The sequence below is a fragment of the Hylobates moloch genome, unplaced genomic scaffold (assembly GCF_009828535.3).
Source record: "Hylobates moloch isolate HMO894 unplaced genomic scaffold, HMol_V3 SCAFFOLD_14, whole genome shotgun sequence".
Lineage (NCBI taxonomy): Eukaryota > Metazoa > Chordata > Mammalia > Primates > Hylobatidae > Hylobates > Hylobates moloch.
The window spans coordinates 62,234,209-62,253,234 of NW_026652289.1; the positions used below are offsets into that span (position 1 = coordinate 62,234,209).

General features: G+C 39.8%; 1 protein-coding gene across 3 annotated transcripts in view; it reads right to left on the reverse strand.

Moving 5' to 3' along the window:
- The window catches only part of ZWILCH (zwilch kinetochore protein), a 48,736-nt gene that overhangs the window by 7,337 nt on the left and 22,373 nt on the right, over positions 1–19,026 (reverse strand). For all 3 annotated transcript variants that reach the window (XM_032175629.2, XM_032175627.2, XM_058428042.1), the window contains 9 exons: positions 16,139–16,232; positions 15,612–15,667; positions 14,556–14,661; positions 13,944–14,023; positions 11,100–11,256; positions 10,545–10,573; positions 7,490–7,626; positions 6,238–6,333; positions 3,135–3,247 (listed from right to left, as the gene is read on the reverse strand). In XM_032175629.2, coding sequence (XP_032031520.1) covers positions 3,135–3,247; positions 6,238–6,333; positions 7,490–7,626; positions 10,545–10,573; positions 11,100–11,256; positions 13,944–14,023; positions 14,556–14,661; positions 15,612–15,667; positions 16,139–16,232 — 868 coding nt within the window. The remainder of the gene's footprint in view (positions 1–3,134; positions 3,248–6,237; positions 6,334–7,489; positions 7,627–10,544; positions 10,574–11,099; positions 11,257–13,943; positions 14,024–14,555; positions 14,662–15,611; positions 15,668–16,138; positions 16,233–19,026) is intronic.

Here is a 19,026-nt window from a genome sequence, read left to right on the forward strand (position 1 = left end):
TCTTTTACAATTTTGATGGGTACTACCTTCCACAGAAGCTGTACAACTTTACATTCCAACTAGAAATGTGTGAGAATGATTGCCTGTTCTCCCATACCCACGCCAGCACAGACACCAAACTTTTTGATCTTTGCTAATATAGAAAAGGTATCTATATAATATAAATTTGCATTTCTCTTATTATAGGTGAGGTTGAGCATGTTTTATTCTTTTACATTTTTTAGAGATGGAATCTCGCTTTGTTGCCCAGGCTAGCCTTAAACTCTTGAGCTCAAGCGATCTTTCCCACCTCAGCCTCCCAAGTAGCTGGGAGTACAAGCAAGCATATCTTATTTTTAAAATGACATTTGAATTTCCTTTTGGTACACTGTTTACCTTACTTACGCATTTTTCTATTGCGTTATTAATATTTTTCTTACTGAAATATATCCCCTTTTCTGAACATGGGTTGCAAATTTCTTTTTTTGAGACAAAATCTTGCTCTGTCACCCAGGCTGGAATGCAGTGATCTCGGCTCACAGCAACCTCCGCCTCCCAGGTTCAAGTGATTCTCCTGCCTCCGCCTCCCGAAGAGCTGGGACTATAGGCACATGCCACCACATCTGGCTAATTTTTTGTATTTTCAGTAGAGATGGAGTTTCACTGTGTTAGCCAGGATGGTCTTGATCTCCTGACCTCGTGATCCGCTTGCCTGGGCCTCCCAAAGTGCTGCGATTACAGGTGTGAGCCCCCGTGCCCGGCCTTTTTTGTATTTTTTTTTAGTAGAGACGGCGTTTCACCATGCTGGCCAGGCTAGTCTCAAATTCCTGACCTTGTGATCTGCCCACCTCGGCCTCCCAAAGTGCTGGGATTACAGGTGTGAGCCACCATGCCAGGCCTGGGCTACAAATTTCTTTTCCTAGTTTATAATTTGTCTGTTTTACCTCTGATATGTTTTGCCATGCAGAAATTTTTCTACTTTTACAGCTGATTCTCAGTCTTTTATCACTTCCAGGTTTTATATCACACTTAGAAAAAACAGCACAATTTTAACTGATGGCTCTCAGAAAAATTCTGTTTGGTTATGACTTCTACAGTTCAACTATATGAAGAGAGCCTCTAACTGACAGAAATTTCCATTATACCTAAATCAAAATATACTTGGGAGGGCAGGAGCACAAACATTTTCTGGAAAAATTTTTTGCAATTTATCAATCAGTAAAATAAAACTATTTGTATTCCCAGCAGTATAGGCCTTTGAAATCTAATTAATAGATTCTGTCTGAAAACTGTCAGGATTTGTTTTCAAATAATCTTACATATTTAAATGAAGGCATTTAAGACCTATATGAATAAGAGACAACAGCACCGTATAACCCACGTGCATGAAGATATGAGTTTGAAAGGTACTTCCTGCTTGTAATCCCAGCACTTTGGGAGGCTGAGGCGGGCGGATCACAAGGTCAGGAGATCGAGACCACAGTGAAACCCCATCTCTACTAAAACAAATACAAAAAAATTAGCCGGGCATGGTGGCGGGCGCCTGTAGTCCCAGCTACTCAGAGAGGCTGAGGCAGGAGAATGGCGTGAACCCGGGAGGCGGAGCTTGCAGTGAGCCGAGATTGCACCACTGCACTCCAGCCTGGGCGACAGAACGAGACTCCGTCTCAAAAAAAAAAAAAAAAAAGAAAGAAAGGTACTTCCTGAAGGAGGAAGACTTGGTAGGCTAGCTAATTATGCAAAGGGCTAAAAGACATTCTTTGCCTAATATGGACCATCTGTGATAGAACACTAGCTTATTTCAACCATGGAGAAGATACTATGGCAGAAATATCATCATCGTTTTAACCAGTGCCCAAAAGTGTCAAGTATGAATCAGCATTTCCATCTTACTACCTATTTTTACTCCTATGTCCATATTGCTTGATCTCTTTTAGTAAAAGTTCCTCTATACAAGATAAGGAGAAAAAGCATTCTTTTCTGATTATTATACACTAAATTTTTCTGGGTATTACAGTTGCATAAAAATCACGAGTTTTGTGTGTGCGTGTGCGTGTGTAGTGTGTTTCTAAGACAGGGTTTCACTCTGTTGCCCAGGCTAGACTGCAGTGGTGTGACCAGCTCACTGCAACCTCCACTTCTGGGTTCAAGTGATTCTCCAGCCTCAGCCTCCTGAGTAGCTGGAACTACAGGAACAAGCCACCAACACCCGGCTAATTTTTGTTTTTTGTTTTTTGTTTTTTTTTTGTTGAGATGGGGTTTCTCCATGTTGCCCAGGCTGGTCTCTAACTCCTGAGCTCAAAGTGATCCACCTGCCTCAGCCTCCCAAAGTGCTGGGATTATAGGCTCGAACCACCGGGTCCAGCAGTTTTCTTTTTTAAAGAATAAATATGTTTTATACTTAAGCGTTCAGGAAAATTACTTAAAACTGGGCACAGGCCGGGAGTGGTGGCTAACATCTGTAATCCTAGCACTTTGGGAGGCTGAGGCAGGTGGATCATGAGGTCAGGAGTTTGAGACCAGCCTGGCCAACATGGTAAAACTCATCTTTACTAAAGATACAAAAAATTAGCTGGGTGTGGTAGCGGGTATCTGTAATCCCAGCTACTCAGGAGGCTGAGGCAGGAGAATCACTTGAACCCAGGAGGCAGAGGTTGCAGTGAGCCGAGATCGCGCCATTGCACTCTAGCCTGGGCGACAGGGCAAGACTCCATCCAAAAAAAAAAAAAAGTAAGAAAAAAACTGGGCACACAAGAGCTATAATAACAATCCATTCCAGTAAGACTTAGTTTATTTTCTTTTTTTTTTTTTGGAGGCAAGAGTCTCACTCTGTCACCCAGGCTGGAGTGCAGTAGCACGATCTCAGCTCACTACAACCTAGACCTCCCAGGTTCAAGCAATTCTTGTGCCTTAGCCACCTGAGTAGTTGGGACTACAGGCACATGCAACCATGCCCAGCTAATTTTTTGTATTTTTAGTAGAGATGGGGTTTCACCATGTTGGCCAGGCTGGTCTCAAACTCCTGAGCTCACAGAATCTGCCCACCCTGGCCTCCCAAAGTGCTGGGATTACAGGCGTGAGCCACTGCACCCAGCCAGACTTAGTTTATTTTCTATTGGAATTATTTATCTGAACAGATTATAAACCATCTTTACCAGGCTTGTGAAAATTCAGATGGTCTACGGGTGAGCTGTCACTCAGTTGCCAAACTGTCTTAATCTTCTTTTGACCACTATGTATTTCCACTCTCCATTTCTGTGGCTTCTCACTAAGGAAAGAATAAAACAACAAAAGAAAAATTTTCAAAAACAGCCATTTACTTCCTTCCCTCTAAAGCCATTTAGTGAAGTCCTCATGTGATAAGCACTGAGGACAAAGAGGTAAACGGGTCACAATTCCCGCCCTTGAGGTATATAGTCAAGAGAGCAAGAAAAATAAGAATAAAAATAACAATTTGGAAAAAAAAAATGCTACAACAGAGAAATACTAAGTGTGTTAGGGGAAAACAGAAGACAGGAATGTAACTCAGATTGGAGATTGCAGAGTTGGGAAGAATCCTCAGAGGCTGTGATGTGTGAGCTGAGTATGAAATAACCAGGAGTTAGGCAGATAAAGTCCAGGATGAAGGAATGAAGCGTTGAGTAGGCACAGAGGGTTAAGACTGTGGAATGTCTGAAGAAATGCAGTAACACAGCAACCCTATGATAGGAGCCATTTAAACAGGAGGAAGTCCTGGTGGGATCTGAATTTTTAGGAAGATAATTTTGACAATGACATAGAAAAGAAAGATAACAGAGGCACAGAGCGCAGTTAGGAAAATGGATTTTACCACAGTCCAGGTATGAAATGATGCAGATGTGAAACAATGTAATGATGATGTGAAGATGTAGAGAAGGGGACAAATTCTAGAGTTACCAAGGTCTAGACTCAGTAATCTTTTTTTTTTTTTTTTTTTTTTGAGACAGGGTCTTGCTGGAGTGCAGTGGCGTGATCACAGTTCACTACAGCCTCGACCTCCAGGCCTTAGGCAATCCTCCTACCTCAGCCTCCCTAGTAGCTGGGACTACAGGTGCATGCCACCATGCCTGGCTAATTTTTATATGTTTTGCAGAGACAGGGTTTCACCATATTGCCCAGGCTGTCGGTAACCATTTAAAGAACTGAGGGATGAGCGGAGGATAAGCACTAGATTTTTGTTTTGGGCATTAGGTAGAGATTAATGATGATCATTTGAGAGACGAAGTATGGGACGAGGAAAAAGCATTGAGAAGGGAATGAGGTGTTAGGCTTTAGAGTTTGAACAGCTACTTCAATAAGCTGGGGATTCACAGCTAATAGGCATTTAGAAAGATGGGTCTGAAGCTCAGAGAAGCTGGAGATGTGAGTTATGAATTATCGTTAGCCTAGACAAGTTGAAGCCTTGAGAATAAATGCAATCACCAAGGGAAGATAGGAAGTAAGAATAAAAGAAGGCAGAGGGTAGAGTTCTGGTGAGAAGTGGCAGAAGAAGAATTACTTGAAAAGAGAACTATTCTCAGCCTTTCAGGTGCGCCAGAGAGGTAGAATTCAAATTCAGATAGATGCTACGTCGCAGAAACTAAGGAGATAGGTTCAAGAAAGCAATAGTGCTAAATGCCAAACAGCCTTATACGTGCTTACTGAAGCAGACTGAGCGTGGTGGCTCACGCCTGTAATCCCAAGCACTTTGGGAGGCTGAGGTGGGCAGATCACGAGGTTAGAAGTTCGAGACCAGCCTGGCCAACATGGTGAAACACTGTCTCTACTAAAAATACAAAAATTAGCTGGGTGTGGTGGCACATGTCTGTAATCCCAGCTACTCTGGAGGCTGAGGCAGGAGAATCGCTTGAAACCGGAAGGCGGAGGGTTCAGTGAGCTGAGATTGTGCCACTGCACTCCAGCCTGGGCAACAAGAGTGAAACTCTGTCTAAAAAAAAAAAGTGGGCTGGGCGTGGTGGCTCACGCTTGTAATCCCAGCACTTTGGGAGGCCGAGGCGGGCGGATCACGAGGTCAGGAGATCGAGACCATGGTGAAACTCCGTCTCTACTAAAAATACAAAAAATTAGCCAGGCGTGGTGGCGGGCGCCTGTAGTCCCAGCTACTCGGAGAGGCTGAGGCAGGAGAATGGCGTGAACCCGGGAGGTGGAGCTTGCAGTGAGCCGAGATTGCGCCACTGCACTCCAGCCTGGGTGACAGAGCGAGACTCTGTCTCAAAAAAAAAAAAAAAAAAAAAAGTGCTCACTGAAGTAGGAAGAATTGGTGGGCCAACTAATTCCACAAGGAGCTAGATAGAAAACAATCTTTTACTGAAAAGCATCCATTGGATTTGACAATTAGGTCATTGGTGACCTTTGCCAGAGCAATTTCAGGGGGAGTGATGGGAGTTTGGCTAAGAAGGAACTAAATACAGGGAGGACATAAATAGAGTGGCTGTAGTATGAGAGAAATTTCAAGTATATCATATGCTGAGAGAAGAGTCAGGGAGACCCTCATTGGAGGCGACCTCAGTGTCCATGTGGATGAACAATCTATCATCTCAGCCTCACAGTTCCCTACTTCCTCTAATCCCAAACCCTTCTTTCACTCCCACAGTCATACCCTAGACCCTGTTATCACTATCCTGGTCATTTTTCTCCTAATCCGTCATTTCCTTTCTGGCTATATTTTCCACTCTTCTCTGAAGGAATAACAAATACAGGCTCTGGGTCATGAGGTCCCTATTGAATATGAACACTGAAATTGCCTAGGATCATGGCTGGACTTAAGATAATTAATTAAATTGCTTATTTATTATTATTATTATTATTTTTTGAGACAGAGTTTCGCTCTTGTTGCCCAGGCCGGAGTGCAATGGTGTGATCTCGACTCACTGCAACCTCCGCCTCCCAGGTTTAAGCAATTCTCCTGCCTCGGCCTCCCAAGTAGCTGGGATGATAGGTGTATGCCACCACACCCGGCTAATTTTTGTATTTTTAGCAGTGATGGGGTTTCACCATGTTGGCCAGGCTGGTCTCGAACTCCTGACCTCAGGGGATCCACCCACCTTGGCCTCCCAAAGTGCTAGGATTACAGGCGTGAGCCACCACACCCAGCTATTATTATTTTTTAATAGAGACAGGGTCTCATTTTGTTGCCCAGGCTGGTCTCGAACTCCTGAGCTCAAGTTATCCTCCCACCTCAGCCTCCCATAGTGCTAGGATTACAGGCATGAGCCACCACACCTAGCCACAATTGCTTACCTTTGATATAAGTTCTTTACAGCAGTTGGTCTGACTGGCAGCTGAAAAATGTGTTGCTCATCAAGAGGATTTTGTTTGTAATATTTTATGCAGATCCTGAAAAAACAAAATGGTACCTCTTTTGGAAAAAAGAGCCATTTGAGATAACGGTTTTCTGGTAGTCTAAAGCTCGTAAGGGAAACATTTTATTGAGTACTACTAACTAAAACATCAGCGAATACTTTTAGAGCCACAAAAGTAAACAAACAAACAAAACAACCCCCTAAACCAAACTTAGGTTATGTTTTTTTTCTTTGAAAACAAATCTCATTCACTTTTTAAAAATTAATAGACATATTTCTCATAAATATAAAATATATTTGAGGCCAAAGAAAGGCTTCGTGGGGAGAAGGAGGTTATAGAAAGAGAAAAACAATACAAAAAAAAAGAGTCAGAAGAGAAACAAAAGTACAGCTTCCATGGTTTTCAGAGTCCAAAGAATTACAGTTAACTCATTAATTCCACTGATCTATAATGGGCAAAAAAAAAAAACTTTGAGATTCTATAAACAATAACAATTTCAAACTTTCCCCTCTACAACTGAGGCAAATTCTAATTTTGGAAAATGTAATGGTACATTTCCTTCCAGAGGGAAAAGAAACCCAGTCCTTCCACTGTACAGGTTCACTTCCTAGTTTGAGGCCTCAAATACACATAAGATACCAGCAGTCCATGTCTGAGAATTATTCCAAATAACCTCTAGTCAAACTAATTGGAATCTCAAATTACAGCAGTCTCTACAATTACAGCAATGCTACTGACAGAGGTCTAGTAATACTATTTGATTCCATTATTATCATTTAGATGGCTGGCAAGGCTATTTTGACCCAAACTGACAGGGATATAAAGAAGAGAAGGAACTAGTATTTATGAAGCACCTATTAGGTATCAGGTATGTTATACACATTATATAATTTCATCCTTACAACAAATACATGAGGTTATTAGATCCTTTTTACAGATGAGGAAACAGGATTCAGTGATGGAAACTTCCTAAGGAAGTTAGGAAGGGATGCAGCCAATGTCAAATCTGATTCCTTTCGAATCCAAAGCCTTTCCTGCATATGGCACTGACTTAGACTCATGCATGCTACTGTAAAGACAGGATGAAGAGGTTCTATCCTAACTGGTAATAAAAACTGCACATATTTAGGCTGTAACTATTTCAAAAGAAATACATTTCTATGTAAGTAAAGAATACAGATGTACTTACTGTGTTAAAGAAAAGAAGAGTTCATGTTGAGATTTAATGAAAGGCATGCAACTGACTAATATTTCTAGAATATGGTGGAGTTTTTGGACACGATAAACCTGTTCTTGTATATCTACTGATGGAGCAATGAAGTATTCCTGGAATGAAAGAATATAAGCAAAATAGAGATTTAAAGCACTAGTATAACTTTTATAAAGAATATAGGTATGCCTTCTACACCTAAATTTGGATGCTTGATAATAGGGATTAAAAAAAAAAAAAAAAGACCAGAAGCAGCTAGATAGAATTTCCCACCTTTCAATACTATTATTCAAACTAAATTACAGTTATGCACCATATAACAATGTTTGAGTCAACAATGGATCACACGTATTACAGTGATTTTTATTTTTATTTTTATTTTTTTGAGACAAGGTCTCACTCTGCCACCCAGGCTGGAGAGCCGTGGCATGATCTTGGCTCACTGCAACCTCTACCTCCCAGATTCAAGTGATTCTCCTGCCTTAGCCTCCTGAGTAGCTGGGATTACAGGCGTGTGCCACCACACCCAGCTAATTTTTGTATTTTTAGTAGAGACAGGAATTCACCATTCTTGGCCAGGCTGGTCTCGAACTCCTGACCTCAAGTGATCTGCCCACCTCAGCCTCCCAAAGTGCTGGGATTACAGCCACCGCGCCCGGCCTACAGTGGTCTTATAAGATCACAATAGAACTGAAAAATTCCTCTCACCTAGTAGTGACTTTGTAGCTGTAACGTAGTGCAATGCATTATTCCCTTGTTTGCTGTGATATTGGTATGAACAAAACTATTCCTTAAAAAGAGCCTCAGGCAGGTCCTTCAGGAGGTATTCCAGAAGGCACTGTTCTCATAGGTGATAACAGTTCCATGTGTTTTCTTGACCCTGGAGAGCTTCCAGTGGGACAAGATGTGGAGGCAGAAGACAGTGATACTGATGATCCCGACCCTATGTAGGCCTAGGCTAATGTGTGTGTCTATGTCTTAGTTTTCAACAAACAAATTTAAAACATAAAAAAAGTTAAAAATAGAAAAAAGCTCATAGAATAAGAATACAAAGAAAATATTTTGTATAGCTGTACAATGTGTTTGTGTTTTAAGCGTTACTACAAAAAAATCAAAAAGTTTAGAAAAATTTAAAAGTTTATAATGCAAAAAAGTTATAGTAAGTTATGGTTAATTTTTTATTGAAGAAACAAATTTTTTAATAAATTTGGTGTAGCCTAAGTATACAGGGTTTATAGTCTATAGTAGTGTACAGTAATGTTCTACACCTTCACATTCACTCACCACTCACTCACTGACTCACCCAGAGCAACTTCCAGTCCTGCAAGCTCCCTTCATGGTAAGTGCCCTGTACAGGTATCCACGTTTTTATCTTTTATATGTTATTTTTACTGTACTCCTTCTATGTTTAGATACACAAATACCATTATGCTACCATTACCTACAGTATTCAGTACAAAAATATGCTGTACAGGTTTACAGCCTAGGTGTGCAGTAGGTTATACCATCTAAGTTTGTTTATGCCACTCCCTGAAAGTTGAACAATAAGGAAATCACCTAATGACATATTTTAAAAAATAATGACACATTTATCAGAATGTATCCCCATCATTAAGTGAAGCATGACTGTATATACAGATACAGCTGTCCGTTGGTATCCATGGAGGATTGGTACCAGGATCCCCCTTGTATACCAAAATCCATGGATGCTCAAGTCCTTTATATAAAATAGTACAGTATTTGCGTATCACCTATGCACACCCTCCCGTATGCTTTAAATCACCTCTAGGCTACTTGTAATGCCTAATACAATGTAAATGCTACATAAATAGTTGTTACACTTACTGTTTAGAGAATGACAAGAAAATTCATATTCAGTACAGACATAATCATCCCTTTTTTTTTGAGACAGGGTCTTGCTCTGTCACCAAGGATGGAGTGAAGATAGACAAAAAAGTAGCCCACGATCACAGCTCACTGAAGCTTCAATTTCCCTGGCTCAAGTGAGCTTGCTACCTCAACCTCCCAAGTAGCTGGGACCACAGGCACAGACAACCATGCCTGGCTAATTTTTTTATTTTTGTAGAGATGGAGTCTCCCTATGTTGCCCAGGCTGATCTCACACTCCTGTGCTCAAGTGATCCTCCCAAAATGTTGGGATTACAGGCGGAAGCCACTGTGCCCAGACTATTTTTTTCTTTTTTTAAACATTTTCAATCTGCAGTTGGTTGAATCCATGGATGCAGAACCCACAGACATAGAGGACCAACTGTGTGTATGTGTATGTGTGTGTGTGTGTGTGTGTGTGTGTGTGCAGTTTTTGCTAGAACATGTTTCCACTAAAAATATATACCCTTAATAAAATGTTTAAAATTTGAATAGTAAAAATTAAACCTCAGAAGAATCCAGATGAGTCTATTTTGCACGACAGATACAGCTAGTTTTTCTATCTTGTATTTTCATGAGAGAAATGATAAACAAATTGATACTATAAATTCATTTTCAAAAGGATCTTCCAATGAATGTCAAAGATCAGTACAGACACTATTCAACCTTCTAAAATTTCTGAATGGGCTAGGAAAATACAACAAAGTTCATAATGATGACCCTGACACCCAGAAGTATATATTAAAGATTATAAATTATTTGGGAAATAAACTTTCAAGTGTAATGTAAATGGGTAAAGAGAATATAAAACAAACATTGCTTTACAGAACCTATCAAAGAAAGGCATTCCCTAACCATTCTGGATAGATGAGATGTGTGGTAGTACATTGGCTTCAGGAGGATATAACTATATATAAGTATCACAAATTTATAGAGTGTGAGAAATGACATTGAATGGGCTACTTTTTTGTCTGGGCTACTTTTTTGTCTATCTTACTAGGCAGTAATAACTAAGGGCACTGACTGTCTTATTTATCCGTTTCCCAGGACCTAAGACAGTGGCTGGCATATTATTGGCAGTTAATAACTGCACACAGAGTGACTGAATAAAAGAAAAACCAATTTTAGAATAAAAAAATAAACTCACCAAATGATTCAAAGATGCAAGTTCCTGACCTATTAAGAAAAAACACATACATGCAAAAACACTTCAGGTATTTTCTATTACATATTAAGGAATCTATATAAATTTTTTATAGTTCCTATATGAAAGAGATTGTCAAGCTAAGTAGTTCCTCACAAAAGGCCAAGTTTCCTGGCATATTATACCATAAATATATACTAATATTTATTCTAAAAATGATCACAGCTTCTCTCTCATTAAAAACAACCAAGTGTAGGGTATTAAAACAGCATCTCATAAAAGGATTTTTTTATTTAAAATACTAACTTCATAGAACCTCAAATGTTTGAACTAAAAACAAATAAATTATCAAGAACTATGGATATAATGAATTTGATATCTTTACTGGGGGGTAACTAAGGCCCAGAGAAGGGAAATGCTCGTCTCATAGTGAACCAGGTACAAAGCCAGGAAGGACTACAGATGACGAGGGACAAGCAGAAAGAGAAAATCCGAGAATATCTGTGACTGATAACTGTGATGTGTTTTTTAATTTTTTGAGCCAGGAAAGATACTTACCTATGAAAAAACTGATATAATCTTTCTTTAGTTTGTCCAAACCAATTTCCAAAAGCATTTGAACTGGAATAGTCCCACTGAGAGAAACTGTGTCCATGGTTCCATGATAAGACTGATGAATGAGCTTACTTAGTAAACTGTTACTTCCACTATGGAGCTAGAAATCAGGAAAATTTTATAAAACCATGAATAAATATATAAATAAACCCAACAAGTAAAAGAGAAGCAAATTACAGTAGCTACAAGCTAAAAATTATAAGCTTGCATTCTTAGTCTCCTAACACTATAAACTGTTTGAACAAAACCCCCCAAGTTATAAACATCAGTTTTTTGTTTTGAGACAGAGTCTTGCTCTGTCGCCCAGGCTGGAGTGCAGTGGCACGATCTCGGCTCACTGCAACCTCTACCTCCCGGGTTCAAGCAATTCTCCTACCTTAGCCTCCTGAGTAGCTGGGTCTACAGGAGTGTGCCACTGCACCTGGCTAATTTTTATATTTTTAGTGGAGATGGGGTTTAACCATGTTGGCCAGGCTGCTCTCAAAGTCCTAATCTCGTGATCTGCCCGCCTCGGCCTCCCAAAGTGCTGGGATTACAGGTGTGAGCCACGGCGCCTGGCCAGAATGTCAGTTTTTAAAATGCCATTCCTGAGACTGGGTGCAGTGGTTTACACCTGCAATTCCAGCACTTGGGAGGCTGAGGAGGGTAGATCACTTAAGGTCAGGAGTTCGAGACCAGCCTGGACAACATGGTGAAATCCCATCTCTACTAAAAATACAAAATAAACTGGCTGTGGTAGCAAGCGCCTGTAGTCCCAGCTAGGGAGGCTGAGGCAAGAGAACATCTCGAGCCTGGGAGGCAGAGGCTGCAGTGAGCCGAGATCGCAGCACTGCACTCCAGCCTGGGCAACAGAGCAAGACTCTGACTCAAAAAAATAAAATAAAATTTTAAAAGCCATTCCTATCTCATCTGTTTAAGTCCAAAGCAACTAAGAAGGGTTTAAACTTATCATCCCCAGAAACAATTCCACCAAAGAGAAGCCAGAGCTTTTCCTTTGAAACTTTACAACTAGGAATTCTCCTCTCCTGGCTGATTTAAGTGTTATCGGGCATCTTTTCCACAATTGAACATCTTCTTCTACACCAAAAATCTGTTGCTGCAGTTAAACAAACTCCCTCAATGGTCCATGCATGTTCATAAGGAACTCCTCATTGGCTACAATATCCAACATATGAAATTGGTAATTTGTAAATTAAAAAGAGCTGTGAATTTACAATTTCATATGTGTTCCAAATGTTAAACAATTCATTTTAGGTACTCATAAAATATCAGTCATTTTCCCACTACTTTCTATTTCTCTACTTTAACTTTCATCATAATCTTTGCAAGGTCTTTTTACAATATATACGTAACTGTTCACTTTGTTTGCAGTCATAGTACATGGTAAGTTTATACCTGTAAACATCTCGTGAACACAGAAACTCTCAAGAGAAAATTCAACGGCTAAAACTAAAATGTCTAGAATCACTAATGCCCAGTTAAACAGAGCTTGCATGCCTTTACTCTGGAATGTACCTTTGTTCACACCTATAAAAGTTTATAACTTTTATAATGATGAATTGGTAGTCATATTACCTAAAATAATTCCTATTAAAAACCTTTTTGTTTTTAACTTTTACTTAGCTTTTTCTTGACTATAAAAGTAGCACAAATTCATTGTGGAAAATTCATATAGTAGAGATATAACACAGTTGGAAAAAGTCTTTTTTTTTTTTTTTCTGAGACGGAGTCTTACTCTGTTGCCCAGGCTAGAGTGGAGTGGTGCAATCTCAGCTCACTGCCACCTCCGCCTCCTGGGTTCAAGCAATTCTCCTGCCTCAGCCTCCTGAGTATCTCAGATTACAGGTGCCTGCCACCATGCCCGGCTAATTTTTTTTTATTGTCAGTAGAGGCAGGGTTTCACCATATTGGCCAGGCTGGTCTCCAGCTCCTGACCTCAAGTGATCTGCCAGCCTCAGCCTCCCAAAGAGTTGGAATTACAGGCGTGAGTCACCACACCTGACTGGAAAAAGTCATTTCTAACCCTTCCACCAGAAGTGACTGCTATTAAGATTTTTAGCATATTTGTTTCCAGATTTTTCTCTCCAAAAGTTACATTCATATACAATTGTGTATATTCCTTATCGAATATTGTAAGCATTTCTCCATATCATTTGTCAGCATCATTTTTTCAGCAACTATTACATGTGCCATATGTAGCTATATCATTATTTACTTAGCCATTCCATTAGCAAGGGAAATTTACAAGCAAGGTCCTTTAAAATTTTATGCCAATATAAATGAGGCTGTGATGACTATTCTGATACATGAAGTCTTGATACATATTTATGTGTATGAGCTTAGGGTACATCCTAACAAAAGAATTACTGGTTCAAAGGCCATGATACATTGTGAAGATCTCAATACATCACCAAAATTGCTTTTTAGAGAATATCCCAATTTGCATTCTCATCAGTAGTATATGAGAACACTCATTCACAGCAACACTTAATGACAATATTAGTGGTTTACACACACTGGGCACTTAACTATGAGCTAGGCACTAGGTGCATTACATGGATAACATCAGTCAATCCTGGAACACTACGAGGTAGATACTATTCTTACCTTTACTTTACAGATGAGAATGTTGGGGCACAAGAAAAGTAAAGGAACCTGCCCAACTTTACACAGCTAGAAAGTAGCAGAGCTGAAATTCAGACTCAGGCAGTTGGCTTCAGAGCCTGTGTCTTTAACCATCATGCTATGCTGCTGAGAAAATGATCTGACACACACTACTAAACCTACCCATGGCTGTATATCACCACGCTGTAGACTCTGGATGATCAATGTGAAACACTTCACCAAGTCTTGGTATGAAATCACACCTTGGAAAACAAGTCAGTGTAACATTATTTTCAGGGTATTTCTACAGATCAAATATATCATTAATCTTAAGGATACACAAATGAAGTAGAAAGCAAGAATCTGTACTTTATGAGTAGGGGAAAGGGAAAGAAATTAAAGCGGCAAAAAAAAGATTTAATGCATTTCTAAAGAAAGAAATAAAATTCAGATTGCCAAAAAATAATACGCTTAGTAAAATACTAAAGAATATCTTTTCCTTTTTCTAATAATTATAATTTCAGTAAGGTATACGTTTTGGTTCATATAAATAGAGCATGAAAATTACCTAAGTTTATACTTAAAAAGGCAGGAGAAAAGGATAATTCTACAAATTACCTTGTCTTAGTACAATTCTTGAGCAGAATGTATCAGTGTGTCATTAGAAATGCATTAGATAAAGTTAAGAACCAGACTTCCCCACAAGACTAGTGGTACACACTGTATTATTTCCAAAAGACTTAAAAAGAAACCTAAGAAATAAGAGGAAAAATTTAAATCATGATGGACACCTACTACTGCTCATTTTGCACCACAGTTGCTCAGCAAAATCAAGATCACTCCGAACTTTGAAAAGACGCTTGACGGAACGATCGACTGCAGCAGTGTCATGCTTCACTGTCTGAAAAAGAAGGAAGCTTCAGAGAATACTCAGTTTTTTTTTTTAAGTGAAATAATTTAAGCCTTCAAATGCTGCTCTGAGAAATTACGGATTCATGAACACACACAAGGATATGAATGCATTTTCTACAACTTCATTCACTAATGAGGAGATACAAATCAACAGTGAAAAACAAGACCCTTAATATTGTTTTAAAATTATAGTGCCTAAAAGTGAGCATTCAGCTTTCCTTCCGTGTAAAAAAAAAAAATTAAATTTACCTTGGTCTCCATTTTCCTATTTGTCAGATGAGAATATATCTAGTTTAATTTAACAGTACCATCTTATAGTATATTAATATATGATAGTAGAGCCATCTTATAGTATATTAACATATTCATTTCTACTTCTCTGCAATTGAGCAACTAATAATACATATACACCAGTTCTCTTCAAAAATATTGATCAGTTCTGACTAGGCACCATGGCTATGCCTGTAATCCCAGCACTTTGGGAGGCCAAGGCAGGTGGATTGCTTGAGCCCACGAGTTCAAGACCAGCCTAGGCAATCTAGTGAGACTCCATCTCTACAAAATATTTAAAAAATTAGCCAGACATGGTGGTGCACACCAGTAGTCCCAGCTACTCAGGGACCTGAGGTGGGAGGATAACTTGAGCCCTGGAGGTCAAAGCTGCAGCGAGCCATGGTGGAGCCACGCATTCCAGCCTGGGTGACAGAGCAAGACCTTGTCTCAAAATAATAATAATAATAATTTAATTAAATTAAAATAGTCATCAGTTCTTAAGGAAAACAATAACCAGTACTGACAATAAAGATCAACAAAAATCCCCCCTAAACGCTGCCTTGATATACCAAATCCATTTGCGATGGTACAACATGAAAGATGTCAGCATAACCGAATTTTAAAAGCTATTTCTGTGTATATTTCTAACTGATAATAATCACTTACCTCAACCTCAGTGTCTTTTTTTGTAGAATCACCAAATCCATCCAGCTTATTTAAGTCTAGAAAGTGGCAAAAGTTTATCAGTTCTTGATTTTTCTGCTTTCCAAATTATTTCCATCCTAATCCTATTTTCAAGTGGTAAATGGGGACAGTAGAAGTATAATTAAGGATTTTGGCAAATCACTGAACTCTGGTGGAGATTATAATTGATACCCATCAGGTGGGGGTGTGAGGATGAACAGAGGTAACAGAAAAGCCCCTGACACATGGCATCAGGCACATGGTAGGTATTCAAAGGCTACTGCTTCATCTCTTTTCCTTCAATCTCAAATATAAATTAAATCTTATTAATTCTTAGGATTACTTAGATGTCTACCATTAGCAATTCAGAACAAAAGCTGTCTCTCTGACCATAACAGATCTCACAGCTTTGTATATATTCCAATCAAAAAAGAGTATCAAGCTTAAAGAGAAACTTATATTTAAACATAGCAAGTATAAATTCTCAATTAATAAAACAAGTAATACACCATTCAGAAATTCCTGCACAAGTTCAACAGCAGATTTTGCTTCCAGAGGCTCAAGCCATTCAGTGACACCAGTCCTCAAACCATCAGCCAAAACCTACGGGAGATTTAAAAACCCCAAAAACTTGTTAGCAGAAAACACTGTTTAATCAATAAGGATGTATGTAATAATAATATTAATTGCAGTAACATTTCTTGAGTGTTTATCACATCCCAGGTACTGCTGTGGTGCTTTATATATATAGCACGTTATTTAATCCTAACAAAACTCTATGGTAGATATTACTATTATTCTCATCTTATTGAGGCTAAGAGAGGTTCAGTAACTTGCTCATGGTCACACAATTAGTAACTGATAGTGCCAGGATATATACCCAGTGGTCTGATCCCAAAGATGGTGCTCTGAACAATGATGCCACGTGCATAGGTGCTACAGAGGACTTAAAACTGAGGATACTGGGTTTGCCCTGGAGATGCTTGCAACTTTGGCAAAGACAGACAGATAAGACAAATGAAGTAGTCTGGGGATGAATAAAGGTAAAAAGTGGAAGTTTATATTAAAATAATATAAATATGTATGCACATACATACAATATCTCAATGGACTTAAGAAAAAGCAGTCAAGTGCCGGGCGCTGTGGCTCACGCCTGTAATCCCAACACTTTGGGAGGCCGAGATGGGTGGATCACGAGGTCAGGAGATTGAGATCATCCTGGCTAACACAGTGAAACCCCATCTCTACTAAAAAAATACAAAAAAATCAGCCAGGCGTGGTGGCAGGTGCCTTTAGTCCCAGCTACTCGGGAGGCTGAGGCAAGAGAATGGCGTGAACCTGGGAGGCAGAGCTTGCAGTGAGCCGAGATCGCGCCACTGCATTCCGGCCTGGGTGACAGAGCAAGACTCAAAAAAAAAAACAGAAAGAAAAAGCAGTCAAGTTAGGCCGCAAAAGTCAGTGAAACAATGTGGAACTTGTTCCAACTCAAATGTGGGAACCATAGGTTGGCAGGAAAATGGCATGAAATAAGATGAAGAGGGTGGTGTGATCCCAACCAGGGTAGAAAAAGCAACTAAGAAGCAGTGGGAAATAGGATTAGAAGAAATAGTAGCTGAACCATCAAGGGATCTTCAAAAGTTTTTTAACTTCATACGGCAGAAAACAGCCAATGTTGATTTTTTTTTGGTAGGAAAATGACATGATCTAGTTAAGAATTTCTCTGTCAGAAGTACCACGGATGGATTCCTAGGAAAGAGAAAAATACAACATTTCCCAGTTGAAATGCTATCATCCCCCACTCCTGGGGGGAGGTCTTTAGAAAAATGTGAAGATGGTTGGGCATAGTGGCTCATGCCTGTAATCCCAGCACTTTGGGTGGCCGAGGCAGGTGGATCACTTGAGGTCAGGAGTTCAAGACCAGCCTGGCCAACACGGTGAAACCCCCTCTTGCACTAAAAATACAAAAAAATTAGCCAGGCGTGGTGGTGGGCACCTGTAATCCCAGCTACTGGGGAGGCTGAGGCAGGAAAATCGCTTGAACCTGGGAGGTGGAGGCTGTAGTGAGCCAAGACTACACTACTGCACTCCAGGCTGGGTGACAGAGTGAGACTCTGCCTCAAAAAAAAAAAGAAAAATATGAATATAATTTTTGTTGTCATAAATGGTTGGGAGTACAGGAGAACTTGGGGCATGGAGTTTGATGGGGGCCAGGGTTGTTAAACATCTTGGTGTGTGCACCAGGGTCCCAAATCACAAAGAATGTTCCTGCCCAAATGCCAATAGTGCCTCTGTTGAGAAACAATGAATCATCATTAGCATGGTCCCAGAAGAAGATGGTAAAGATCTTCAAAGGAGAAAAAGAATTGTATATGTATTGGGGGGGGGAGGGTAGCAAGGTATACGTGGAATAAAAGAAAAAAATCCTATCCATTTATAAAATATAGGGGGTTGAACACAGAGAGACTATGGCCACGTGTATATCTAAGATTCTGTGACTTTTTAAGGGAAACTTGAATTAGACAAACACACATTCCAATGAATTTGTGCCAGCTCTTCCATTTACCAGTTTGTTGTCACCTTCAGGCAAAATAACTGAACCAGCTAGCACCATGCGTGGCACACAGCAGAGTGGCAGCTTCTAGCTATAGTAGTACATAGTGGTGATAGAAATAATAGTTCTTACTAAAGTGAAATATGAGATTGCTAGCCTAGGAAATTGAAGGAATGATGGGACCACAGACAGAAATGAGGGGTTTTCAAAGAGGATGTAGTCTGGAGAAGATAGTCTCATTTTCGACATACTGACTCTTGAAGCAACAGCACTCTATCCAAGTGGGAAATAATTTGGTGGAAGTTGGAAAGATGGGAAGTGCTATAGCTTAAAGATGACAGTTTGGAGCTTGCTCACAAAGGTGCCAGTCAAATCACTGAGTAGATCAGCTCTCTGCAGGGGTGCGGAGAGAGAAGGGCAGAGATGTGAGGGCAAAAGTATGATGGAGGCCCACAGTAAGGGTCCTAAAAGAGGGGCTTTCAAGAAAGAAGAAAGGTGAGAAAGGTAGGAAAACTACCAGTTTCGTACAAACAAGGAAATAATACTTACTCATAGGAAGTAAAAGTATCAAAAATAGTTGGTACTATGCTAGATGGTAAGGGCACAATAGAGAACCAGGCACTCCAGTCTAGTAGAGGAGACAGATAAGTAAGCAAATTACTGTGTTTTATAAACACACTGACAAGAGGTATGTGTGGAGTTATACAGCAACACAAGCCATTCTGTGAGATCAGTGCAACCATTACAGAGAGAGCTCACCTAGCAAAGAGGTGGGAGAAGTGCATACCAGGTAGATCAAAATGCACACACCAGAAGGTGATAGAGTATGACAGGATCCGAGCTATA